This window comes from Heteronotia binoei, chromosome 12 (genome assembly GCF_032191835.1).
Source record: "Heteronotia binoei isolate CCM8104 ecotype False Entrance Well chromosome 12, APGP_CSIRO_Hbin_v1, whole genome shotgun sequence".
In the NCBI taxonomy this organism is placed as follows: domain Eukaryota; kingdom Metazoa; phylum Chordata; class Lepidosauria; order Squamata; family Gekkonidae; genus Heteronotia; species Heteronotia binoei.
This window is the reverse complement of record NC_083234.1, coordinates 1,344,367-1,368,200: the sequence shown is the minus strand read 5'-3', so window position 1 is coordinate 1,368,200 and position 23,834 is coordinate 1,344,367. Positions and strand designations below refer to the sequence as shown.

Sequence of the window (23,834 nt, the reverse complement as noted above, 5' to 3'; positions counted from 1 at the left end):
ATGGCCAAATGGGCTTAGGGAGAAGGAAGGCCAGGCGCGGTGGAAATATCACTTTGTCCTCTGACACTTCTAATCCCTGAGCTTAGGCAATGTCACACATCTCCTCTCCCCCCCTCCCTTTCTCTCTCTCTCTCTCTCTCTCACACACACAAACACAAACAGATCAGGGATTACGGGGCAACAGAGAGGCCAGTGGCTTCATTTGCATTCCCAGGGATTAAGTGTTGAGCAAAGGGGCAACTGCATTGCAGCTAAACACTACAGAAGAGCAAACACACACACCCACACCCTGCCTCCAGGGGCTTTTCTAGTTGGCTCAAGAAATAAGCCAACATTCTGCAGCCAATAAAAGCTGTGAGCAGAACGTCCTGCATATTAACTGGTTCAAGAATAAATCTCGTGGTGATAGAAGAAACAGGTGGCACCAACTCCTCCCCTGGCCTTGTGGGGGAGGCAAGGGGGGTGCTATGACAACACACCATTGCTGCAGAGGGAAAAAGGACAAGTCACCAGGTTTATGCAAAACAGCTCATTTAATCGGTATGCAAAATATAGCCTACAGATGAAAAGCTTTTTATCGACAGATGCACGGTGACACGTGCCTTCCCACTGTCCACAAGCGCACCAGGAAGCGGCCACTGAGGCCAGGGCAACTGGTCAGCTCCAGTGACGGCGCGTATTTCAGCACAGAGTCTCCACTGATCAGCAGGAGGCTGGGACAGGTGCAGAGAGGGGTGTGCAGAGAGCCAGAACCGGTCACCCCCTCCAAGATAAAGCCAGGCAGACTGTGCCCATTTAAAAGGGGCAGCAGCAGCAGGAGGAGGAGACACAACTCAGAGCAGGGAAATGCTCCAGAGGATGCTTCAGCAAGGACTGTGCTTCTGTTCCCTGCAGGAGCCAGAGAGTGAACTTGCCACTGGCACCACTGCCAAGAAAGTGCCAGGCTTCCACATGAGCTGGGCGGGCACCACAGAAGGAGCATGCCCATGCAGCTTTCAGCAGCACAGGAAGGCCTGGGCACGATGCACTGAGAGGTGTGTGTGGGGGGAGAAGGCAGCAATTCAGAACAGATAACGTAGCACATCACCCCCCCCCCCATTGTGGCTTCTGTCCCTCCAGTCAGAAAGGCGACACCAGATGTTTCTTCCGAGGTCACTGGTCTCTGGGTCCATGCTGCAGTCATATTCAGCGCATGAATTCTGCATTCAGGTGGTGGAAAGAAGGCAACCTTGGTCAAGCACTCGCCAGTCTTGAACTGTTCCCTTTACTCAGCGGTTCTGCTGGCTGTGGCCTCCCCCTGGGCCGCACCCCACCCACCTCTCCCTGGCCTCTGCTGAGGAGTGCAGCCACCCTCTCACCCCACGCATTTGCACCGTGCCACAGAGGGGAGGAGAAGCCTTCTGGCCTGGGGCCCACGGACAAAGCCAATCCATGCACAGAGGCTGCTGGGTTCAGAGATAAATAATGCTGTGTATTCTCAACAAGGACATCAAGGCTTGGCTGCTGGGAGGGAGGGAGGGCTGGAGAACTCTCCAGTCCACATCCTCCCCACTCCCCCACCCCATGGTTCAGAAGTGGAAGACCTGGATCTGATTGCTGTCATCCAAGCCAAGGTGCATGGGGGGGCCAGCAGGTCTCGCTGCCTTCTTTGGTGAGCTCGGCAAGAGAGGACTGGCAGTCTGGGTAAAGGAAAACCAGAAGAGCCTGGCGGGGATCTCTGGGAGACGCAGCACCTGAGCCAGGCTATAGGCAGACCCCCCCGCAGTGAGTCACACCCAGCAGGGGCCTTTAAGCTGTCTGGGTGAGAGGAGCTGCCCTGCCTCGACCGAGTACCCCATCTCCTTTCCCACACTGGCTGCCACGGACTGCCGGCCTGTCCCAGCAGACACCCTTCACGATGCCCTCCACCCTCACCCTGGCGCCTTCCTGGTAGGGCAGCGGTCCCCAACCTTTTTGGCCCCAGGGCCTGGTGGCCCACCGCAGGCACCCAACTTGGCCTCACCCCACAACGCCTCGCTGCCCTGCCCCCCACCCCTCCTCCTCCCTCCGGGTTTACACTATTAAGGCTGGGGAGGGGGCTGTGAAGCACCTTCCAGGCGACCTCCCCTCGCCGATTACCTGATTGGCCGGGAAACCATGCAAAACTGCAGTAGCAGCGGCCAATGGCAAAAAAAAAAAAAAGCCGCGCGGCCCTTGCCTCCTTCCCACTTCCCCCGCCCCCCTGCCTCCTCCCTCCATTTACTTCACAGCCCCTTCCACAGCCTACAGAGTGCAAACACAGAGGGAGGAGGAGGCGGGGGGAGGGGAGGAAGTGGGAAGGAGGCAAGGGCCGTGCGGCTTTTCCAGCAGCCTCCGGTCGCTGCTGCCACGGTTTCATCACATGGTTTCCCGGGGGGGGGGGGCTCAGTCTTTACAGAGACAGGAAGGCACTTCATGGCCCCTTCCCCAGCCTTCAGAGTGCAAACACGGAGGGAGGAGAGGCACCATGGGTAGGGGGCAGCGAGGCTGTGCAGGGCCGTGGGGGGGGGGGGGTTGCAGCGAGGCTGGGTGACCCGGTTAAGGGCAGGCTGTGGCCCGGTACCGGTCTGCGTCGGGGGTTGAGAACCCCTGTTGTAGGGGATCCTGCAGTGAGAACCCGGTAAAAGGATACATTTTGGAATCATGCTTGAAGCTTTCCAGCCATTTCTTGTTGGCTTCAATCATGCCCTGGATATTTGGCATTTCCGTCTCGTGGGCCTGGAAACGGCACTGCTGGAACAGGCAAACTTGCTCCCTGCCAGGGAGGAGGAAGAGGAGGGGAAGGGAGACAAATCCATCAGGAGAATCTCCTTCCCAGTGGAAAAGCAGGCTCTCCCTCTCCCCAACCTGCCCTCCCGGAAAGAAGGCTGTGGAAACAGCAGTGCTGCTGCAAAGGAGCCCCTGTGGGTGGGAGGTGGAGTGGCAGCCAGGAGGCAAGAAGTGCCCACAGTCACAGTCTGCAGACAGGCTGAAAGGAGCTTCTGGAAGGAATGCAGAAGGGTAGACTGCAGAGCAACGCTTTCCCCATGGAAGAACGGAGCTGTCCCAGCAGTCTTTCCGAGCGGTGCACCCTAAAAGGCTCAAGGCCTTTAGTCCTGCTGGCCTCACCAGGCAAATGTGGGGAGCAAGAAGAACAAGGACAACGGAGGCAGCAGCAGCAGCATCATGCCGAGCGGCTACCCAAGAGCCAGCCGGGTCGGAGAAACAGCCGGCAAAAGGACTGCCCAGAATGCCAGGACGGCAGCTTTGGGGATGTGAACCCAACCACCACAGTTGGACAACTATTTATTATTATCATATAATAATACATTATTTTTAGTAATTATTTTTACTATGTGTGCAGGGGAGGGCAGTCTAAAAATAAAATCTATAAATTATAAATAAATAAATCTCAAAACCAACATAAAACAATTTAAAACCAGAGCTTAAGAAACAAAAGATAAAAACAACAGTCCAAACCCTGGGGAGGACGGAGGAGGGAACCCCAAGCCTCCATCTGCTGGTGCCAGGGCCCCATCCCTCAGAAAGCCCTAGGGGCACCTGGACCAGGCCCCCACAGATGGCAGGCTCATAAGGGAAGAGGAAGTCCTTGGTCCCAAACCTAGATGGCTTTGAAGGTCAAGAGCAGCCCCTTGAATTGTGCCCAGAAACAAATGGAAATCCAGTGAGATGGGCCAAGGCTGGAGTGACAAGATCCCTACAACCCATCATTATAAGGAAAAGCTGAAGCTCTTGGGGCTCTTTCGCTTGGAGAAACGTCAACAAAGGGGTGACATGATAGAAGTTTACAAGATTATGCATGGGATAGAGAAGGCAGAGAGAGAGCCAGTTTGGTGTAGTGGTTAAGTGTGCGGACTCTTATCAGGGAGAAAAACAGGTTGCTTACCTGTAACTGATGATCTTCGAGTGGTCATCTGTGCAGTCCCACACATGGGGTCTTGCCGCAGGCAACGGATCCATACCTCGGAGCTCCAATAGCTCGCCTATAGCGTCTTTTGGCGCGCTTTCTTCCCACCCTGGGGAGCAGGCAGCGACTGCGCATGCCTGGAGCGGGGGGAGAGCGCCCATTCCACTCAGTTTCTTCCAGCCGCCATTGGCACTGACACTATACAAGGTTAAGCAACAATTACAAGAGGCCAGCAGCGGGGAAGGCTGGGTGGGCGTGTGTGACTGCACAGATGACCACTCGAAGATCATCAGTTACAGGTAAGCAACCTGTTTATCTTCTTCGTGGTCTCTGTGCAGTCCCACACATGGGTGACTAGCCAGCTGAATGTCCTGGAGGAGGGTGCTGGTAAAAGAAGAAAGTTAGTCACAAAACCCTATCACATCATACTATGTAACATAGAGATGGAAGCAGATGCACTCACCCCTAGCTTCAGTGGAAGATGGATCTGAGGACCGCTTGGCCGAAGGAGGCGTCTCGTCTCACACGAACGTCTAAAGCATAATGGGAGACGAACGTGGATGGTGAGGACCACGATGCAGCCGCACAAATGTCCTCTAAGGAGACGCCCTGCAGGAAAGCCGAAGACGTCGAGACCGCTCTAGTAGAGTGAGCCTTAAGGCCTTCGGGCAGAGGCTGTTTAGCCAGTTCGTAACACAGCCTGATGGCACTAACTACCCATTTAGATAGTCTCTGGGTAGAAATTTTGTGTCCTTTGTGAGGATTTCTGTAGGCCACAAACAGATTAGGGTCCTTACGGAAAGGCTGTGTACGGTCAAGGTAGAAAGATAAGCCCTTCTAACATCCAGGGAATGCAGGGCTCGTTGTCCTGGGTCGGTTGGGTTGGAGAAAAACGTTGGCAGAGAAGTTGAAGTCGATAAGTGGAACTGGGAGACAACTTTAGGAAGGAATGCAGGGTCCGGTCGCAGAACAACCTTGTCCCTGTGGAAAATGGTGTAGGGAGAATCGTGGCGGAAGGCGCATAAGTCACTTGCCCATTTGCCTGAGGTAAGGGCTACTAGCAATGCTGTCTTCCAGGAAAGAAGGTTGAGGTCTATGGTAGCCATAGGTTCAAAGGGAACTTTCATCAAGCAGGAAAGAACTAGGGATAAACTCCAAGTCGGGACGAAGGGTTTAACAGGTGGATGGAGGTGCAACATGCCCTTAAGAAAGGACTTAGACAAGGTATGAGAGAACACCGTCTTGCCGTCAACAGGGTCATGGAACGCAGAAATTGCAGAGAGGTGAACCTTTAAGGAGGAATAGTGAAGTCCTGATTTTTGTAGAGAAAGTAGATAATCAAGGATCAGGTTAAGAGGTGCTGATTCGGGCTGCAGATGATTAGATGTCGCGAATGCGCAGAAGCGCTTCCATTTGCGTTGGTACGAAAGTCTGGTGGAAGGCTTTCTCGCGTTGAGGATGATGTTGGCTACCTCTGTGGAGAGGCAGGAGGGTGTATTCTCCAGGCTGTCAAGGCCAGGACCTGAGGGTTGTGATGTAGTACTTGACCATTGGCCTGGGATAAGAGGTCGCCCACAGGAGGGAGGCGGCGGTAAGTGTGGCGGGAGATTTGTAGAAGCCTCGTGAACCACGGTTGCCATGGCCACCATGGAGCAATGAGGATACAGTCCGTGCCATCTCGTGTGATCTTTATCAGCACCCGTGTCAGTAGGGGGGTTGGTGGAAAGAGGTAGTGAAGAGGACCTCTCCAGCTGTGCAGGAAGGCGTCGTTGCCTCTCCTGGAATAGAACCGAGGACATTTGGCATTGTCCCTGGAAGCAAACACCTTGGGTGTTCCGAAGCACCGGAAGATGCGACGAAGGTAGGTCGGATTGATGGACCATTCGTGGTCGTCTATGCGAACCCTGCTGAGAGAGTCGGCCAGAACATTCTCCACACCCGGGAAGTGGATGGCAGTCATATAGATGTTGTGCTTGACACACCATTCCCAGAGCAGTATGGCTATACGGCACAGTTGGAGGGATCTGGTGCCTCCCTGTTTGTTTATGTAGAAGACCGTCGCCGTATTGTCTGTGGAGATCTGAACGTGCCGACCCTTGATCAGTGGGAGGAACGATTGGAGGGCCCTGTGCACAGCGATCAGTTCTAAGCAGTTTATGTGCATGGCCCTCTCGGAGGGAGTCCAAAGCCCTCTGACGGTCTTGTCCTCTAAGTGGGCTCCCCATCCCCACTTGGAGGCGTCTGTTGTCACAACAGCCATCGGAGGAGTCGGTAGAAACGGCATGCCTGCGAGGAGGTTGTTGGGAACAGTCCACCATGTGAGAGAGAGAAGTGCTCTCTGGGGAACAGTAAATAAAACGCTCTGCGGATGCACTTGAGGATGGTAAGCTCGTACAAACCAGAGCTGTAGTTGTCTCATCCGTAGCCTGGCAAAGTAAAGGACAGATGTTGTGGCGGCCATAAGGCCCAGCAGGCGTTGGATTGTGAATGCAGACTGACGAGGCTGTTGTTGAACTGACTTGGCTAATGCAATGATTGTTAGCGCTCGATCCTCGGGGAGGAAAGCACGATGGAGAGAAGTGCGTAGAAGAGCCCCTATAAATTTGAGGTCCTGGGTAGGTGTGAGGTGTGATTTGGTGGTATTCACACGAAGGCCCAGGGAATTCAGAAGGGTGAGAGCTGTGTTGAGGTTGCTCTGCAGTTGATGTTGAGTCGGTGCTATGAAGAGCCAGTCGTCGATATATGGAAAGACTGGGATGTTCCGAATGTGGAGGGCAGCTGCCACCACTGCCATGCACTTGGTGAAAACCCTGGGTGCAGTGGAGAGACCGAATGGCAGGGAGACGTATTGGAAATGGTCCCGGCCCATGGCGAACCGCAGATACTTCCGATGTTGAGGTCGGATGGTGACATGGAAGTAAGCGTCCTGAAGATCTAGGGAAGCCATCCAGGAGTTCCTGGGGATTAGAGGCAGGATGGACTGCAGGGATATCATCCTGAACTTCCTGTATTCGATGTGCCTGTTTAACCTCCGGAGATCTAAGATAGGACGCTTGCCTCCATCCCTCTTCGGGACCAGGAAGTATCTGGAGTAGAAACCGGTCCTTCGGTGTTGAGGAGGAACGGGTTCTATAGCATTTTTCTGGAGCAAGTCCAGAATTTCTTGATGGAGAAGTGAAGGGTGGGGGTAGCTATGAAGTAGTGGTGGCGAGGTGGTGAAATGAACTCTATTGCGTAACCTAGACGCACGATGGTCAGAACCCAAGAGTCGGTGGTGATGGAATTCCAGATTGGGTAAAACGGAAGTAGTCGGGTATGATAAAGAGGGCTTGATGGTGTGGCTGGAGCGGTGCGAAAGTCAAAGAGACTGTTTGCTTGGCTGCGACTGTTTCTTGGATGGTTGTGCACATGGCCTCTGTTGGAAAGGCTGTTTTTGGTGCTGGGGTTTCCTTTTCCAGAAATCCTGATGCTTGGGAGACCGTTGACGACGCTGGAAGGAAGGCCTCCATGGTCTCTGCTTGCTAAAGGTCAGAGAGGGTGGCTGTGTGACCCCAAGGCGTTTGGCCTTTTTACGCCCATCATCAACAGAGGTGAGGACCTCGTCAGTGGACGCGTGGAATAGTCCGAGACCGTCGAAAGGGAGATCCTCTATCTTTTGTTTAATGTCTGGCTGCAGGTTAGTTGAGCGTAGCCAGGCGTGGCGACGCAGGGCCACCGAGGTTGCAAAAACTCGGGAGGAACAAGAAACCGCATGTCTGAGAGAGTTTATTTGCTGTTTTGAGACGCGCGACAACTCCGAAACGAGTGCGGATACAGCCTTCTGGGAGGAATCAGGCATAGATGCAAGGTGTGGAGTTATTTGGTTTGCAAGATTGAATGAGTATGCCGCAAAATAGGCCAGATAATTGTTCAATTTAGAGTTGGTGGAGGCGAAGCTGTATATCTTTCTAGCCAAGGTATCCAATTTTCTGCCCTCGCAGTCAGGAGGAGCGGGGTGGCGAGATGGCTTGGTTTTAGTGGCCTAATGGACTACAATAGAGTTGGGTGCTGGATGAGAGGCTAGGAATTTGCAATCTGTAGCATGCACCCTGTAGAGAGAGTCAAGACGTCTGGAAATTGTCGGGATTGAAGCAGGCTTTTCCCAGGATTCACGGAGGCCCTCGAGGTGAACGGGTAGCATTGGTAGCGTTGAGCTGTCAGGGAAGTCTGTCTGAACCAGGTCGTGTACCACATCGGAGACCCTAGGGGAGTCAGATGACATGGGTATATTAAGGGCGGAGGCCATTGTGGTAATTAGATTGAGATAGGCCTTAGAACTGTCCGATGGGGAGAGCCGAGGAGGTTGGTCCGATGCAGGCGAGGCTGGGGGTTCCTCGGAGTCGGAGTGGTCCGATGTATCCCTGTCTGAAGCCGAGTCCGGCGGTTGAGGTGACTTGGACTTGGCCGGTGATGGGTCCCGAGGCCGCTTGATCGGTGATGAGTCACGAGGCGGTTTCGACACCGTCGTGGAAGGTGCCCTGGGAATATCTCGGGTCCGAGGAGGGACGGGTGCCTCTATGGCATCACGGGCCCGATGGGCTTGGTGATATTGTTCTGTGATGGAGTCGATATCATCCCGGGCCCGGTGAACCCCTCGGTCTCGAGAAGTGTAGTATTGTTTGTCATTATAGTAACAGGGAGACGGATGGCGATAGTACAGGGATTGTTGGTCCCGGGTACGGTAGGAGTCACGGAGTCTAGGAGAATGAACCTCCCGGATTCGAGGTGTAGAAACGTCTCGTAAGTACGGCTCGGGTTCGAAGTCAGAATAATGCTTGTAGCTTTGAGCAGATGGAGAACGAAGGTCTCTGTGGTACGATCTACGGGGTCGAGGGGACGGAGATGAGATGGAGAGCGGTCACGTCGGTGACCCCGATAGTAATCTCGGGACGGAGACGGAGAGCGAGCACGCTCTCGGACCGGAGATCGTAGGCGGACCGGAGATCGGGAGCGAGAGCGGAATCGAAGCGGAGATCGTGAGCGAAATCGGTGGGTAGAGACCTGGGTAGAAGTTTCCCTACGTTGCGCAGGAGTTGGAATGTCCAGGAAGGATTCGGGCCGGAAGTTTGGAGGATCTGGGTCCAGGATGTCCGACGGCACGACGCTGTGTATCGAAGGTGATCGAGAACCAATTGGAATGACTTCGATCATATGCTGAGTAAGCTGTGGCATATCAGAAATAACATCAGACGGCGCCGAGAGTTCGGGTGGTAAAATCGGATTCAAGTGTCCCGTCACTGTCGAACTCGATTGCGCAGGCGCCGGGCTCGATTGCGCAGCCGCCATATGGGCCGGATGCGCTGATGCGTGAGCGGAAGTCGGAACGGATGAGTCGCGAGCATGCACGGATGAGTCGCGGGGCTTTTTTGGTGCTGAAGCCTTCAGGCTGCAGGCCCCTGGACTCGAGTGATGAGACTTTGACGAAGTCGATTCCGGATGACGCACCCTTTTAGGCGCCTTATGGCTCTCAGAGTGCTTAAGTGTCTTCTTGTCGGACTTATGCTTCCTAGGGACGTTAGGAAGGGCCGAAGCAGCCGAATCTCCCGCTCCTTGTGGGGGAGGCGGCGGATCCGAAGCGGGCATTGCCCTAAGGGATGCTTCCATGAGGAAACTGCGAAGGCGGGCTGCTCTGTTCTTTCGCGCCTGTTTGCCAAAACTGGCGCAGTGAGAGCAGGCGTCGACTCTATGGGACTCCCCCAAACAGAATAGGCAGATAGAGTGGCCGTCAGAAGAGGGGATCTTTGATCCACACTGCCTACACCTTTTAAAAGTAATTTTCCCTTCCATCCGTTCCGGACGGGGAGGGGAGATGGAAGGGAGGGGGGGAAGGGAGGGGAGAAAAAGGAAAGAAAGCGCAGAAGAGGATCTTCTTCTTTTTTTTTTTATATAGGATGAATGAAGAGAAGCGGAATGAAAATAAGAAGAAAGAGAAATACGAGGGTAGTACGATACCAAAGGAGAGACGAGACAGAGGAGGAACGCAGCAAGGTAGGTGTTGTCCGGGCGGCGGAAGGGAAGAAACTGAGTGGAATGGGCGCTCTCCCCCTGCTCCAGGCATGCGCAGTCGCTGCCTGCTCCCCAGGGCGGGAGAAAAGCGCGCCAAAAGATGCTATAGGAGAGCTATTGGAGCTCCGAGGTATGGATCCGTTGCCTGCGGCAAGACCCCATGTGTGGGACTGCACAGAGACCACGAAGAAGATCCAGGTTTGATTCCACACTCCTCCACTTGCAGCTGCTGGAATGGCCTTGGGTCAGCCATAGCTCTAATAGAGAGCCAGTTTGGTGTAGTGGTTAAGTGCGCGAACTCTTATCTGGTAGAACCGGATTTGATTCCCCACTCCTCCACTTGCAGCGGCTGGAATGGCCTTGGGTCAGCCAGAGCTCTGGCAGAGGTTGTCCTTGAAAGGGCAGCTGCTGTGAGAGCCCTCTCAGCCCCACCCACCTCACAGGGTGTCTGTTATGAGGAGGGGGGGGGAGATAAAGGCGATTGTAAGCCGCTCTGAGTCTCTGATTCAGAGAGAAGGGCGGGGTATAAATCTGCAAATCTTCTTCTTCTTCTCTTCTCCCTGGAGCAGAGGTCCATCACATCTGGAGCAGAGGTTCATCAGTGGCTATTAGCCACAGTGTATTGTTGGAACTCTCTGTCTGGGACAAGTGATGCTCTGTATTCTTGGTGCTTGAGAGGGGCAACAGGGTGAGGACTTCATAAGAACGTAAGAGAAGCCATGTTGGATCAGGACAATGGACCATCCAGTCCAACACTCTGTGTCACACAGTGGCCAAAAAATTATATATATATACACACACACACATAAATACGCACTGTGGCTTATAGCCACTGATGGACCTCTGCTCCATATTTTTATCTAACCCCCTCTTGAAGCTGTCTAAGCTTGTGGCCGCCACCACCTCCTGTGGCAGTGAATTCCACATGTTAATCACCCTTTGGGTGAAGAAGTACCTCCTTTTATCCATTTTAACCTGACTGTTCAGCAATTTCATTGAATGTCCATGAGTTCTTGTATTGTGAGGAAGGGAGAAAAGTACTTTTTTTCTACTTTCTCCATCCCATGCATTATCTTGTAAACCTCTATCATGTCACCCCGCAGTCAACGTTTCTCCAAGCTAAAGAGCCCCAAGCGTTTTAACTTCTAGTGTTCTAGCTCCACTGATGGACCTCCTGATGGCACCTGGGTTTTTCTGGCCATTGTGTGACACAGAGTGTTGGACTGGATGGGCCACTGGCCGGATCCAACAGGGCTTCTCTGATGTTCTTAGTGGCTTCATGCAGATGTTAGCACAGAGGACAAGATGGAATCTTGTAGGACCCCACAGGCTAAGGGGCTCAGCAGTTGCTCCCAAAGCATCTTCTGAAACCAACCCCAACCCAGGCAGGACTGGAACCACTGCTGAGCAGCGTCTCCCAACCTCAGCGCAGAAAGGTTGTCTAGAAGGATACCACGACAGACAGTACTGAAAGGCCCAGGAAAATCAACCCAGCTGCCCCCCAACCAGGTGGGTGAGCCTTTGTCCTCATCAAGGAAAGACAGAGTGGACAGTGATGCCCTTACCTGGCCGCTGCACATCCCAGCTTGCCATCCAAAGAGCCAGAACTTCTGAAGGGCAACGGGAAGCCACCTAGGACAGACCAGAGGATCCATTTCCAAGCGTAACTCAAAGCCTTTCTGTACCAGCACAGGGCCCATCCTCCCAGCCCTCATGGAGGCTGCTGTGAGCAGACGTCAGCCCATTTCAGCCTTTTGTCATGGAGCCTGCTGTTTATTCCAGACTCACAGCCTCCGAGGGATTGACGGGAGGTGACCTAACAGCCCACAGGAGGCAGAATCCTGGGTGGGAGCGGAGGGTCACGTCCAAGCTGCCTGTCTGGAAGGTGCCCCGAAGCTTCTCACCTGGGAAATACTTGCGCCACTTCTCTGCCAACATGCTATCCACGGCCTGGCTGCCAGAGGATGCTGCCAGCCCCCGGAAACCCAAGCCGGAACTCCAGGGCCCCTGATCAGCCGAACACACCAAGGGGGAGGCGGGATGGGTGCGTGCCAGAGAGAGGTAAGCAGCCAGAGGCATGCCCTCCTTGGGCAGGGGGGCCACTGCTCCCTGGGTGGAAGTGAAGCGAGGTGGCTGCTGGTGGCTGAAGGTACCCAGGAAGGCGAGGACACCGGTCAGGTCACTGGTGATGCGCTGCAGGGACTCCGTCAGGTACTGGATCTTGTCACTCTGAGGAAACGGCAAGTCTGGTTTCAAGCCAACTACTGCAGGGAAGGGAGAAAGAGGAGGGATGACTCGGCAGACCCACGGAGGTGTGGGGCAGATGTTTCATGCGCGCACAGAGCTTCAGATCCCATAGTAGGCTGCCTGGCAGCACAACGGGAGGGCATTTCCGGGGCCATTATGCCTGACAGCCTCCCCCCCCCCCCGAAAAGAATGGGTTTCATGACACCTTCTGCAGGGGGAGGGTTTCGGAGTGGAGCCCCCAGTGGCTCCTGTCTTGCTTAGCCCCTACAGGCAGCAGAAGGGAGAAAGAAAGCCAGAAGCAAAAAGGAAGGCAGGACGGATGCTGCTAGGCAACCTGGGACCCCTGGAAAGAGGCAGCCCAGAGAGCACCATTGCATCCACCCCGTTAAAGGGATGCTCTGGCGACATGCTCCAAGCAGGGGGGGAACCCCCGGTCCCTGCCCCATCCCTTGCCATGCACTCCTAACAGACCTTGGACACAAACTCCGGGATGCAACTTGCAGGGCTTACTTGTGTGGGGAAACTCTTCTGGGTTTGCCCTGCCACCTGAGTCTTCCAAGTCGCTGAGGTCAAAGGTCACTATCTTCTTGCACGCAGTCCCCTTCAGCGTATCTTCCTCCGAGAGCTTTGGGAGAGAAGGCGGAAAGGGGCTCTCCTCACTGGCTGCTCGAGCCTACGCCTTCCTGCTTCATCCGCAGCCACAGGCAGCGCTGGGATCCTGCAGGACGGATGGACGGAGCAGGCCCCCCGCCTCTCCGGGGGAGACAGGCTCTTCTTCCGGCCTGTCTGACACAAGCCCCCCCACCCCCGGTTTCCCGCAGGGACTGGCAGCTGCGAGGGCCTTTTGGCAGGGCAGCGCCTTCTGCTCCACCTGGAGCCCTCCACCACCTGCCCAGACTCGAGGCTGAAGGACAGAGCGGGGCTGGTTCTCGCGGGAGGGGAGGACTACCTCTTCCAGCAAGGACGCCTCCAACTGACTGAGTGTCTCCTCTTTCTTCTTCACCAGAGCCTGGCCTCTCCTCATGGCAGAACTCATGGCATCCAGCTGCCTTGATTCCTGGGAGAAAAAGCACACAAGCATTTCAGGAGAAGAAAGGTCCTTTCTCTGCAGGCAGCAAGACTTGCAGAAAGAGCCATCCCATACTTCCCCTCTCATCGCCCACCGAGGCAGACTGCCCGCCATACTGCTACGGGGCCAAGGTGACGGCTCTCACCGTCCACTTGCACTGGCTCCAGCTCCCCACACGGCACAGCAGGAAACCCGCAAGACTTGCAGACGGAGCCATCCCATTCTTCCCCTCTCACCGCCCACCAAGGCAGACTGCCCGCCATACTGCCACAGGGGCCGAGGTGACGGCTCTCACCGTCCACTTGCACTGGCTCCAGCTCCCCACATGGCACAGCAGGAAACCTGCAAGACTTGCAGACGGAGCCATCCCATTCTTCCCCTCTCATCGCCCACCGAAGCAGACTGCCCGCCATACTGCTACGGGGCCAAGGTGACGGCTCTCACCGTCCACTTGCACTGGCTCCAGCTCCCCACACGGCACAGCAGGAAACCTGCAAGACTTGCAGACGGAGCCATCCCATTCTTCCCCTCTCACCGCCCACCGAGGCAGACTGCCGACCATACTGCCACAGGGGCCGAGGTGACGGTTCTCACCGTCCACTTGCACTGGCTCCAGCTCCCCACATGGCACAGCAGGAAACCCGCAAGACTTGCAGACGGAGCCATCCCATTCTTCCCCTCTCACCGCCCACCAAGGCAGACTGCCTGCCATACTGCCACAGGGGCCGAGGTGACGGCTCTCACCATCCACTTGCACTGGCTCCAGCTCCGCCCTGCCCCCGTGGCCCAGCAGGAAACCGCAAGACTTGCAGACGGAGCCATCCCATTCTTCCCCTCTCACCGCCCACTGGGGCAGACTGCCCACCATACTGCCACAGGGTCTGAGGTGATGGCTCTCACCGTCCACTTGCACTGGCTCCAGCTCCCACCCCTCCTGTGCAGCAGCATGGGGGCAAGTGACAATGGCTGTTCCCCTTCCAAGGCCATTAGCTCAGGAAATGGGCAGGTAGCTGGTCCGCTCTTCATAAAAATGGCAGTTGAGACCTTGGCAGAAACTTTAATTCCCTCCCCACCAGATTTTCCTGGGAACTTGAGCATTCCACCCCCCCTTGCGTCACCTTGTCCTGCCCCCTGTGTCCTGCCCAATCCACACAGAGGCTGTGTTCACACCTACATACATGATAGGCCAACATTCCGTACCACATCTGGCACCCAACACAAGAAACGAATTAAAAACAGCTAACACCACAGCTAAAATCCAAGCCCAGCAGCCGACCAAAACGATGAAATCCTCAGGAGTTTCTAGACTTCTGCCTGCTCAACTCTCCCCCCACCCAAGATCTCAGGTCACTGACACCACCCCCCACACCCCTCGCCCTTTGCAGAATCCGGGTGCTCCTCTAGGTAACCTCATTTCTGTGGGCTTAGATGGGCATAACTCTGCAAAGGAGCGCACCGTCTGTCTGACAGCCACTCCTGGACACACACTCTCCAGGTGGAGCTTTCCTTTGACTCTCAGGGAAGCTGCTTGAAAGCACCGGGAAGGCCACATAAAAGCCCTTGGCAGGGCTGGGACAGAGCTGCTCAGCTTCAAACAGGAATCGCAGAACTGGAAGGGACTTCCAGGGTCATCTAGTCCAACCTTGCACAAGGCAAGAAATTCACAATTACCTCCCCTCCACACCTAGTGACCCCTACTCCATGACCAGAAGATGGGTGGGGGGAACAACCCCACCCTCTCCAGGATCCCTGGCCAAACTGGCCTGGAAAAAATTGCCACCTGACTCCGAAGTGGTGAACCAAGATTCCCTGTGTGTGTAAGTAAGGGCCAAAAGAACTAAGCACTGGTGCAGCCCTTCCTGCCCTCCTTTCATGATCTGCCTGAGTTCAAAGAATCAACCTTGCTGTCAGATGGCCATCAAGTCTTTGCTTAGAAGCCTCCAAGGAAGGAGAGCCCACCACCTCCCAAGGAAGCCTGTTCCACTGAGGAACCACTCAAACGGTCAGGAAGTTCTTCTTAATGTTGAGCCAGAAACTCTTGATTTAATCCCAACTAATTGGTTCTGGTCCAACCTTCCTGGACAATGTAAAACAACTCCACATCATCCTCTATATGACAGCCCCTCAAATACCTGAAGATGGCGATCATATCACCTCTCAGTCATCTCCTCTCCCGGCTAAACAAATCCAGCTCCTTCAATCTTTCCTCATAGGACATGGTCCGCAGACCCCTTACAATCTTCATTACCCTCCTCTGGTCATGTTCCAGCTATATCCTTCTTACATTGTGGTGCCCAAAACTGACCACAATACTCCAGGTGAGGTCTAACCAGAGCAGAGAAAAGCAATACCATCACATTGCATGATCTGGACACTATACTTCTGTTGATAGAGCCCAAAATTGATGACCCTCCAGAGGAACTGGCTGGCCACTATGTTAGACAGGAGGCTGGACTAGATGGACCCTCCCTGATCCGACCCAGCAGGGCTCTTCTGATGATCTTCTCAGGGGAAGGCCTCGGCCTCTCTACCCTGTTACTGGCCCTCCAGAGGAAGTGGCTGGACACTGTGTGAGACAGGAGGCTGGACTAGATGGACCCTCCCTGATCCGACCCAGCAGGGCTCTTCTGATGATCTTCTCAGGGGAAGGCCTCGGCCTCTCTACCCTGTTACTGGCCCTCCAGAGGAAGTGGCTGGACACTGTGTGAGACAGGAGGCTGGACTAGATGGACCCTCACTGGTCTGATCCAGCAGGGCTCTTCTGATGTTCTCCTCAGGGGAAGGGCTCTGCCTCTCTGCCCTGTTGTTGGCCCTCCAGAGGAACTGGTTGGCCACTGTGTGAGACAGGAGGCTGGACTAGATGGACCCTCCCTGGTCTGATCCAGCAGGGCTCTTCTGATGTTCCTCTCAGGGGAAGGCCTCGGCCTCTCTACCCTGTTACTGGCCCTCCAGAGGAAGTGGCTGGACACTGTGTGAGACAGGAGGCTGGACTAGATGGACCCTCCCTGGTCTGATCCAGCAGGGCTCTTCTGATGTTCCTCTCAGGGGAAGGCCTCGGCCTCTCTACCCTGTTACTGGCCCTCCAGAGGAAGTGGCTGGCCACTGTGTGAGACAGGAGGCTGGACTAGATGGACCCTCCCTGGTCTGATCCAGCAGGGCTCTTCTGATGTTCCTCTCAGGGGAAGGCCTCGGCCTCTCTACCCTGTTACTGGCCCTCCAGAGGAAGTGGCTGGACACTGTGTGAGACAGGAGGCTGGACTAGATGGACCCTCCCTGGTCTGATCCAGCAGGACTCTTCCGGTGTTCTTCTCAGGGAAAGGCCTCAGCCTCTCTGCCCTGTGGTTTATTCTCCAGAAGAACTGGCTGGCCACTGTGTGAGACAGGAGGCTTGACTAGATGGACACAGCAGAGCTCTTCTTATGTTTACCAAACCTGAGCGTTTGGAAGGGGTGCCTTCTCATAGTGCTACTTCTTTTTTCTGGCCCTGTCTGTTCTGCTGCCTCCCCTCTGAGGGACATTACATCATAAACCAGGTTGTCCAACAATGCAAAGGGCGCAGGAGAGACAGTTGGGGGTCTGTGTATACCCCTCCCCATATTTCTCATCTCAGAGCTGTTCAGACCGCCCCCCCCGGAATACAAGGAGCTCATTTAGTTGCTGCAGAGCACCAAGTTTTGAGTCCAACTTCTGCCCCGAGCCCCACAAGAGAGAACTGCCAGCTTCAAAACCTGCCCAGATTTGCATGACAACGACGTCTACCGAGTGGAACATCAACAAAGCATTTTCTCCTTTTCCCATCTTGAAAATCTGTACGCTCATCAGGATTAGAGATGATGATGAAGTTACAGAACAGAACGAGCTGGTACACACCATGGAGATGCTTTAAATTAAGAGATAATTGTCATGAGGTCACAAAAACATCTCTCCCCTTGGTAATTGAAGTTGCAAGACTGCAGCTTTTCTTTATATTTGAACTAACATTACTTACATTGTATAATATTATGACTTTATCTGTAAATCTTCTGTGAAGTTTGATATAAATTTGATAAAATAAATAAATAAGTTGAATACATACAAACACACACATCAAAAACTACTTCCCCCTTTGGCATTTTGACCGAAGAACCGTACAGAAGCCTCGGTTTCATCTACTGCCTGAGGCTGCCAGAGTTTGTGCTGTTCCCAGCAGAGGGGCTCCTGAGCAGCTGGAGGGGGCACCAATCAGTCCTCCCCCCACAGTGCCACCTTCTGGTCACGCCACTCACTAGGGTCTAGGTTTGAATCATGCCCCACGGAAGCAGGCTGGGTGGCTTTGAGCCACGCACCATCTCTCAGCCTGGCCTACCTCACAGGGTTGTGGTGAGGATATGAGGGCACCATCAGCTGCTCTGAGTCCTGCTTGGGGTGAAGGGTGGGGTACAAAGGAAGTCAATACCTCCTCCAGGCTCCTGTACACCCCCTCCAACACCTGGGACTGGTCTGGGTCTGGCACGGCTTCCTGTGCCCTTTGCAGGTCGTGGCTCCAGTGCTGCTTGACAGATCTCAGGGTACTTTGCCTTTTCCTCATGGAGCGGGTCTGGTGCACCAAGAACTCCCTCGTATTCTTGATAGAAGCTCCCTCAGCAGCAATATAATGACGAACCCTGTGGAGATTGGAGAAGAGAGGAAGCTGCTGAGTCAGGCTATGGGGTCTATCAAGCTCTGCTCAGACAACAGCACTTAGTTAACTGGAGATGCTGCCGGGGACTGAGTCTGGGACCTTCTGCGTGGGAAGGCCAGGCTCTGCCCCTGAGCCACCAGGGCCCCTCCCCAGGGAAGGCCTCTGACCACATCCCTAGCAAACTGCGGTCAAGGGGCTCGTGCAATGCAGCAGCGTGCTAACCCCCTCCCACTAGGAAGAGCAACCAAGAACACACGGCTGCTCTGAGAGCAATAAAGACACTTACTGATCCGGAACGAGGCTGCTTTCTTCATGGCTCTGGTTAGTTTCAGATCCCATCTCTCTGGAGGAGGGCTTGAGGGTTTAATCATTTGAAAGCTCGGTTAATGGAAATGCAGTGGAAGTCTGGACTCCACCAGTGACAGCCACAGCACTGGGGGCTTTAACTGAGATGGCTTGACTGAGACACATCTACCAGGTGGCCCTTTTCTCATCACCCACATGAAGCTGGTTTTACAACCCAATATTGTCTACTCTGACTGACAGCAGTTCTCAAAAAAGAAGATGATGATATTGGATTTATATCCTGCCCTCCACTCTGAAGAATCTCAGAGCAGCTCACAAACTCCTTTCCCTCCCTCCCTCACAACAGACACCCTGTGAGGTGGGTGGGGCTGAGAGGGCTCTCACAGCAGCTGCCCTTTCAAGGACAACCTCTGCCAGAGCTCTGGCTGACCCAAGGCCATTCCAGCAAGTGCAAGTGGAGGAGGGGGGAATCAAACCCGGTTCTCCCAGATAAGAGTCCGCACACTTAACCACTACACCAAACTGGCTCTCCAAAGAAACAACACAGACTGTTTGTTGGCTGGTCTCCTTTGCATTCACACGAATGGGCTTTGCACCTGCTGCTGGGTTCCTTACACTGCGTTTTAACACTTTCTGCCTTTCTTTGCTGGCAGCTCTGACTGCCAGGCTGATCAGCTGGGTCAGGGAAAACTGAGGGCGGTGAAGTCGGACCTGCTGGACCTGAAGCGGATCTCGCCTGCCTCCAAGTGATCCTGAGGACGGAGGGGGATGGACGCTGGAAGTGCCTCCTCCTCCCCAAATGCCACCTTGAAGCTCTGCCATGGCAAGCTGCCAGAGAGAGCTGCCAGGAAACAAAGAGAATGACCAACCGTCCAATTGAAGGACTCCGCAGCCCGCCCACCCTGAGGGAAGAACGCCTTCGGCTATATGGCCAGGGTCTGCCTCGAGTCTCATCCCAGAAGAACAAGAAGTCTTCCATGGAGTAACTCTCCCTCTCCATCCTGTTTTATTTTTCTTCCTGAAAGGAGGATGACTTCCTGCAACCAAAGGCAGGCCCAAAAGAGTTCACCGAAGCTGACCCTCTGTCTGGAGCCCCAGAAAAAGGATGCAGGGAAAGCACTTCCTCCGCCTACGGGTCTGTCAAGAGGGCCAGGGGGGAGCACTTCATGCCTTTTTAAGAGCTCTACATCATTCACTCCCTGTGGCAGGCTTAGGACCTGTATGACTGTCCAGAGAGCGCCATGATTGCCTTCAGGGGCTGAGAGCCCTTTTGCCAAACAAGGGGAGGTGCTCCAGAGAGACAGAGCCCTTCTTCTAGGGGAAGGAGAGACTCCTCAGAGAGTACACAGCACTCCTAGGACCTCACCCGTTTGCATCCTTTGCTGAATACCAACCCCACTCAAAATAACGGGATGAGGTCTGGGCCTGAAAATGGTTGGGCCAGTCCTCCCCCTGCCAACCCTCCAGAGGCACCCAGGTTTCACTAACCGCTGGACCGCTCTCTCCCAGGTCTTCCACTCGGAGGGCTTCGTCCGTTTTCCTTGGGGATGACTCATTGCTTTGCCCTTCCAGCTTCTCCAGCAGCTCTTGCTTGCTCCTGCTTGCAGCCTCCAGCTCACTGCCAAGGAGCCAGAGGAGAGCTCGAGAGGAAACCACCACAGCTGCCCGAGGGCTGCAGCACGTGCTCTTCATGAGGCCACAAGCAGTTCCCCCCCCCAGCATTCGAGCGGTGGGAGAGGCCAGGCCTGCCGCACCAAAGAACAGCCCCTCTGCCTCCCCACGCCCCCCACTGAGCAAAAGCAGAGGGACACTCAGGATGGCTGGATGCAGCCAACAGGCATACCTGATCTGCTTTTGCAGGCACTGACTCCGTAAGTGCAGCAGTTCCACCTGTGACTCCAGCTCTGCTTTCTGGGCCTGGAGCTCGAGCACTGCCTTGCGCAGCTGCTGGATCAGCTCTGAGAGAGCCTCCTGCTCTCCTTGGGACTCAGCAATCCGTAGCTGGGCTGCCAAAGTTGCTTCCTGGGAGAGGAAAGAAGTGCCTGGAGTTTGTGCTGCCTCTGCCCAGCTCTGCAATGTCCTGGCAGCAAGCCTCTTGCTCCAAGAACACGAAGGCCCATAGAACAGTGCCCTTCGACAGACCAATGGGATGGTCTCCTTTGGAACAAAGACAGTGCGGCATCCCTAAAACGAGAGATATCATCCTGGTGCTGGAAGATGTACCAAGGAGGGCAACCAAGAGGCTGAAGGGGTTGGAAGAACCTTTCTGTGAAGAAAGGGGAAGAGTCTTTGGGGCTCTCCTCTTTAGGAAAGAAGACAACTAAGTGGGGGGAAGGAGGGGAGAAATTGTGCACGTTGTGAAGAAAAGAGGTTCAGAGAATCCCCCCTCCTTCCCATAATGCTAGAACTTGGGGGCACCCAATGAATTTGACAGGCAACAGAAAGACAAAAGGAATTTTTTTAAAAAATCGATTTATATACTAATGGCTGTCAGCTAAATCTGTTGACTGGAGCTGTGAACGGACAAGGAAGATCTTTCTACAAATTTGAAAAATACTCCAGATTTGCAGAAAAATCTGAAACCTAAAAAAGAATACAATTGGGGGGGAGAGGTTTAAAAACCCAAACTGATAAAAGGAACTGTAACTTTAAACAACGGAAATTCTCAGAGGCAGCTGCGAGGCAACCCCAGGAGTGGAGTCTGGGTTTTTGTCTGGAAGAGGCCGAGGGAGGGGCAGGGCCTCCCCAGGACCCTTTTGGCCTTTCAGGGAGGACTTGCCACAGTCAGGTTCACCAGCAGACACAGAAGGGCACCCATCTGCAGAACTCACCTCGGCTGCTGGCTGCTTGCTACTCTTTGGCAGTAGCCATCCTGTGGAAAGCGCTTCAGAGTAGGGTGTGGGAGACCTGGGCTCAACCCCCCATGCCTCACTAGGTAATGCTGGGCCTGCTGCACATTTTCCACCTCCCTCCCAGGATGGTTGTGCAGAGAAAAGGAGAAGAGAAGAAGGGTCTCAGCTGCCTTGGGCTGAGGGAAAATGGGAGGCATAAATGATGCAAATAATAAACGTCACTGAAGGTGGGAGGGAGAGCTAAAGGCGGGGGCAGGGGGTGTAGATCAACGTAGGTTGGCTGTTGGGCAGGAAGGAGAGAAGGAGGCAGGAACAGGGGAGAGGCGGGAAGGGGAGAAGGAAGCGGAAACAGAGGAGAGGCGGGAAGGGGAGGAGGAGGCGGGAAGGGGAGGAGGAGGCAGGAACAGGGGAGAGGCGGAAGGGGAGAAGGAAGCGGGAACAGGGGAGAGGCAGAAGGGGAGAAGAAACAGGGGAGAAGGTGGCAGGAACAGGGGAGAGGCGGAAGGGGAAGAGGAGGCGGGAACAGGGGAGAGGCGGGAAGGGGAGGAGGCGGGAACAGGGGAGAGGAGGGAAGGGAAGGAGGAAGTGGGAACAGGGGAGAAGGAGGTGGGAACAGGGGAGAGGCAGAAGGGGAGAAGGAACAGGGGAGAAGGAGGCGGGAACAGGGGAGAGGCGGAAGGGGAAGAGGAGGCAGGAACAGGGGAGAGGCGGGAACAGGGGAGAGGCGGGAACAGGAGAGAAAGTGGCGGGAACAGGGGAGAGGTGGAAGGGGAGAAGGAAGCGGGAACAGAGGAGAGGCGGGAAGGGGAAGAGGAGGCGGGAACAGGGGAGAGGCGGGAAGGGGAGGAGGCAGAAGGGGAGAAGGAACAGGAACAGGGGAGAAGGAGGTGGGAGCAGGGGAGAGGCGGAAGGGGAGAAGGAAGTGGGAACAGGGGAGAGGCGGGAAGGGGAGGAGGAGGCAGGAACAGGGGAGAGGCAGAAGGGGAGAAGGAACAGGAACAGGGGAGAAGGAGGCAGGAACAGGAGAGAGGCGGGAAGGGGAGGAGGAGGGGGGAAGAGGGAAGGGAAGGAGGAAGTGGGAACAGGGGAGAAGGAGGCAGGAACAGGGGAGAGGCAGAAGGGGAGAAGGAACAGGAACAGGTGAGAAGGAGGTGGGAACAGGGGAGAGGCGGAAGGGGAAGAAGAGGCGGGAACAGGGGAGAAGGAGGCGAGAACAGGGGAGAGGTGGAAGGGGAGAAGGAAGCCGAGAACAGGGGAGAGGCGGGAAGGGGAGGAGGAGGCGGGAACAGGGGAGAAGCAGGAAGGGGAGGAGGAGGCGGGAACAGGGGAGAAGGAGGCGGGAACAGGGGAGAGGCAGAAGGGGAGAAGGAACAGGAACAGGGGAGAGGTGGAAGGGGAAAAGGAAGTGGGAACAGGGGAGAGGCAGGAAAGGGGGGAGGAGGCAGGAACAGGGGAGAGGCGGAAGGGGAGAAGGAAGCGGGAACAGAGGAGGGGCGGGAAGGGGAAGAGGAGGCGGGAACAGGGGAGAGGCGGGAAGGGGAGGAGGCAGAAGGGGAGAAGGAACAGGAACAGGGGAGAAGGAGGCGGGAGCAGGGGAGAGGCGGAAGGGGAGAAGGAAGTGGGAACAGGGGAGAGGTGGGAAGGGGAGGAGGAGGCAGAAACAGGGGAGAGGCAGAAGGGGAGAAGGAACAGGGGAGAAGGAGGCGGGAACAGGAGAGAGGCGGCAAGGGGAGGAGGAGGGGGGAAGAGGGAAGGGAAGGAGGAAGTGGGAACAGGGAAGAAGGAGGCAGGAACAGGGGAGAGGCAGAAGGGGAGAAGGAACAGGAACAGGTGAGAAGGAGGTGGGAACAGGGGAGAGGCGGAAGGGGAAGAGGAGGCGGGAACAGGGGAGAGGCGAGAAGGGGAGGAGGCAGGAACAGGGGAGAAGGAGGCGAGAACAGGGGAGAGGTGGAAGGGGAGAAGGAAGCCGGGAACAGGGGAGAGGCGGGAAGGGGAGGAGGAGGCGGGAACAGGGGAGAAGCGGGAAGGGGAGGAGGAGGTGGGAACAGGGGAGAAGGAGGTGGGAACAGGGGAGAGGCAGAAGGGGAGAAGGAAGCGGGAACAGGGGAGAGGTGGAAGGGGAGGAGGAGGCGGGAATAGGGGAGAGGCAGAAGGGGAGAAGGAACAGGAACAGGGGAGAAGGAGGCGGGAACAGGGGAGAGGTGGGATGGGGAGGAGGAGGCGGGAACAGGAGAGAGGTGGGAAGGGGAGGAGGAGGCGGGAAGAGGGAAGGGAAGGAGGAAGTGGGAACAGGGGAGAAGGAGGCAGGAACAGGGGAGAGGCAGAAGGGGAGAAGGAACAGGAACAGGTGAGAAGGAGGTGGGAACAGGGGAGAGGAGGAATGGGAAGAGGAGGCGGGAACAGGGGAGAGGCGGGAAGGGGAGGAGGCAGGAACAGGGGAGAAGGAGGCCGGAACAGGGGAGAAGCGGGAAGGGGAGGAGGAGGCGGGAACAGGGGAGAAGGAGGCGGGACCAGGGGAGAAGGAGGCGGGAACAGGGGAGAGGCGGGAAGGGGAGGAGGAGGCGGGAACAGGGGAGAAGCGGGAAGGGGAGGAGGAGGCGGGAACAGGGGAGAAGGAGGCGGGAACAGGGGAGAAGGAGGCGGGAACAGGGGAGAGGCGGAAGGGGAGAAGGAAGAGGGAACAGGGGAGAGGTGGAAGGGGAGGAGGAGGCGGGAACAGGGGAGAGGCAG

The 23,834-nt window shown here is 55.5% G+C and overlaps 1 protein-coding gene across 1 annotated transcript in view; it reads right to left on the bottom strand.

Annotated features, from left to right (window-relative positions):
* Window positions 1-1,561: 1,561 nt before the first annotated feature.
* CEP164 (centrosomal protein 164) overlaps window positions 1,562-23,834 on the bottom strand; it is a 119,301-nt gene continuing 97,028 nt past the window's right edge. Inside the window, exons 19-28 of the mRNA XM_060251327.1 lie at window positions 20,096-20,274; window positions 19,741-19,870; window positions 18,233-18,300; window positions 17,722-17,929; window positions 13,167-13,274; window positions 12,728-12,842; window positions 11,875-12,234; window positions 11,536-11,602; window positions 2,651-2,773; window positions 1,562-1,671 (exon numbers count right to left, since the gene is read on the bottom strand). Of these exons, the coding sequence (XP_060107310.1) occupies window positions 1,569-1,671; window positions 2,651-2,773; window positions 11,536-11,602; window positions 11,875-12,234; window positions 12,728-12,842; window positions 13,167-13,274; window positions 17,722-17,929; window positions 18,233-18,300; window positions 19,741-19,870; window positions 20,096-20,274 (1,461 nt within the window). The 3' untranslated portion in view covers window positions 1,562-1,568. The remainder of the gene's footprint in view (window positions 1,672-2,650; window positions 2,774-11,535; window positions 11,603-11,874; window positions 12,235-12,727; window positions 12,843-13,166; window positions 13,275-17,721; window positions 17,930-18,232; window positions 18,301-19,740; window positions 19,871-20,095; window positions 20,275-23,834) is intronic.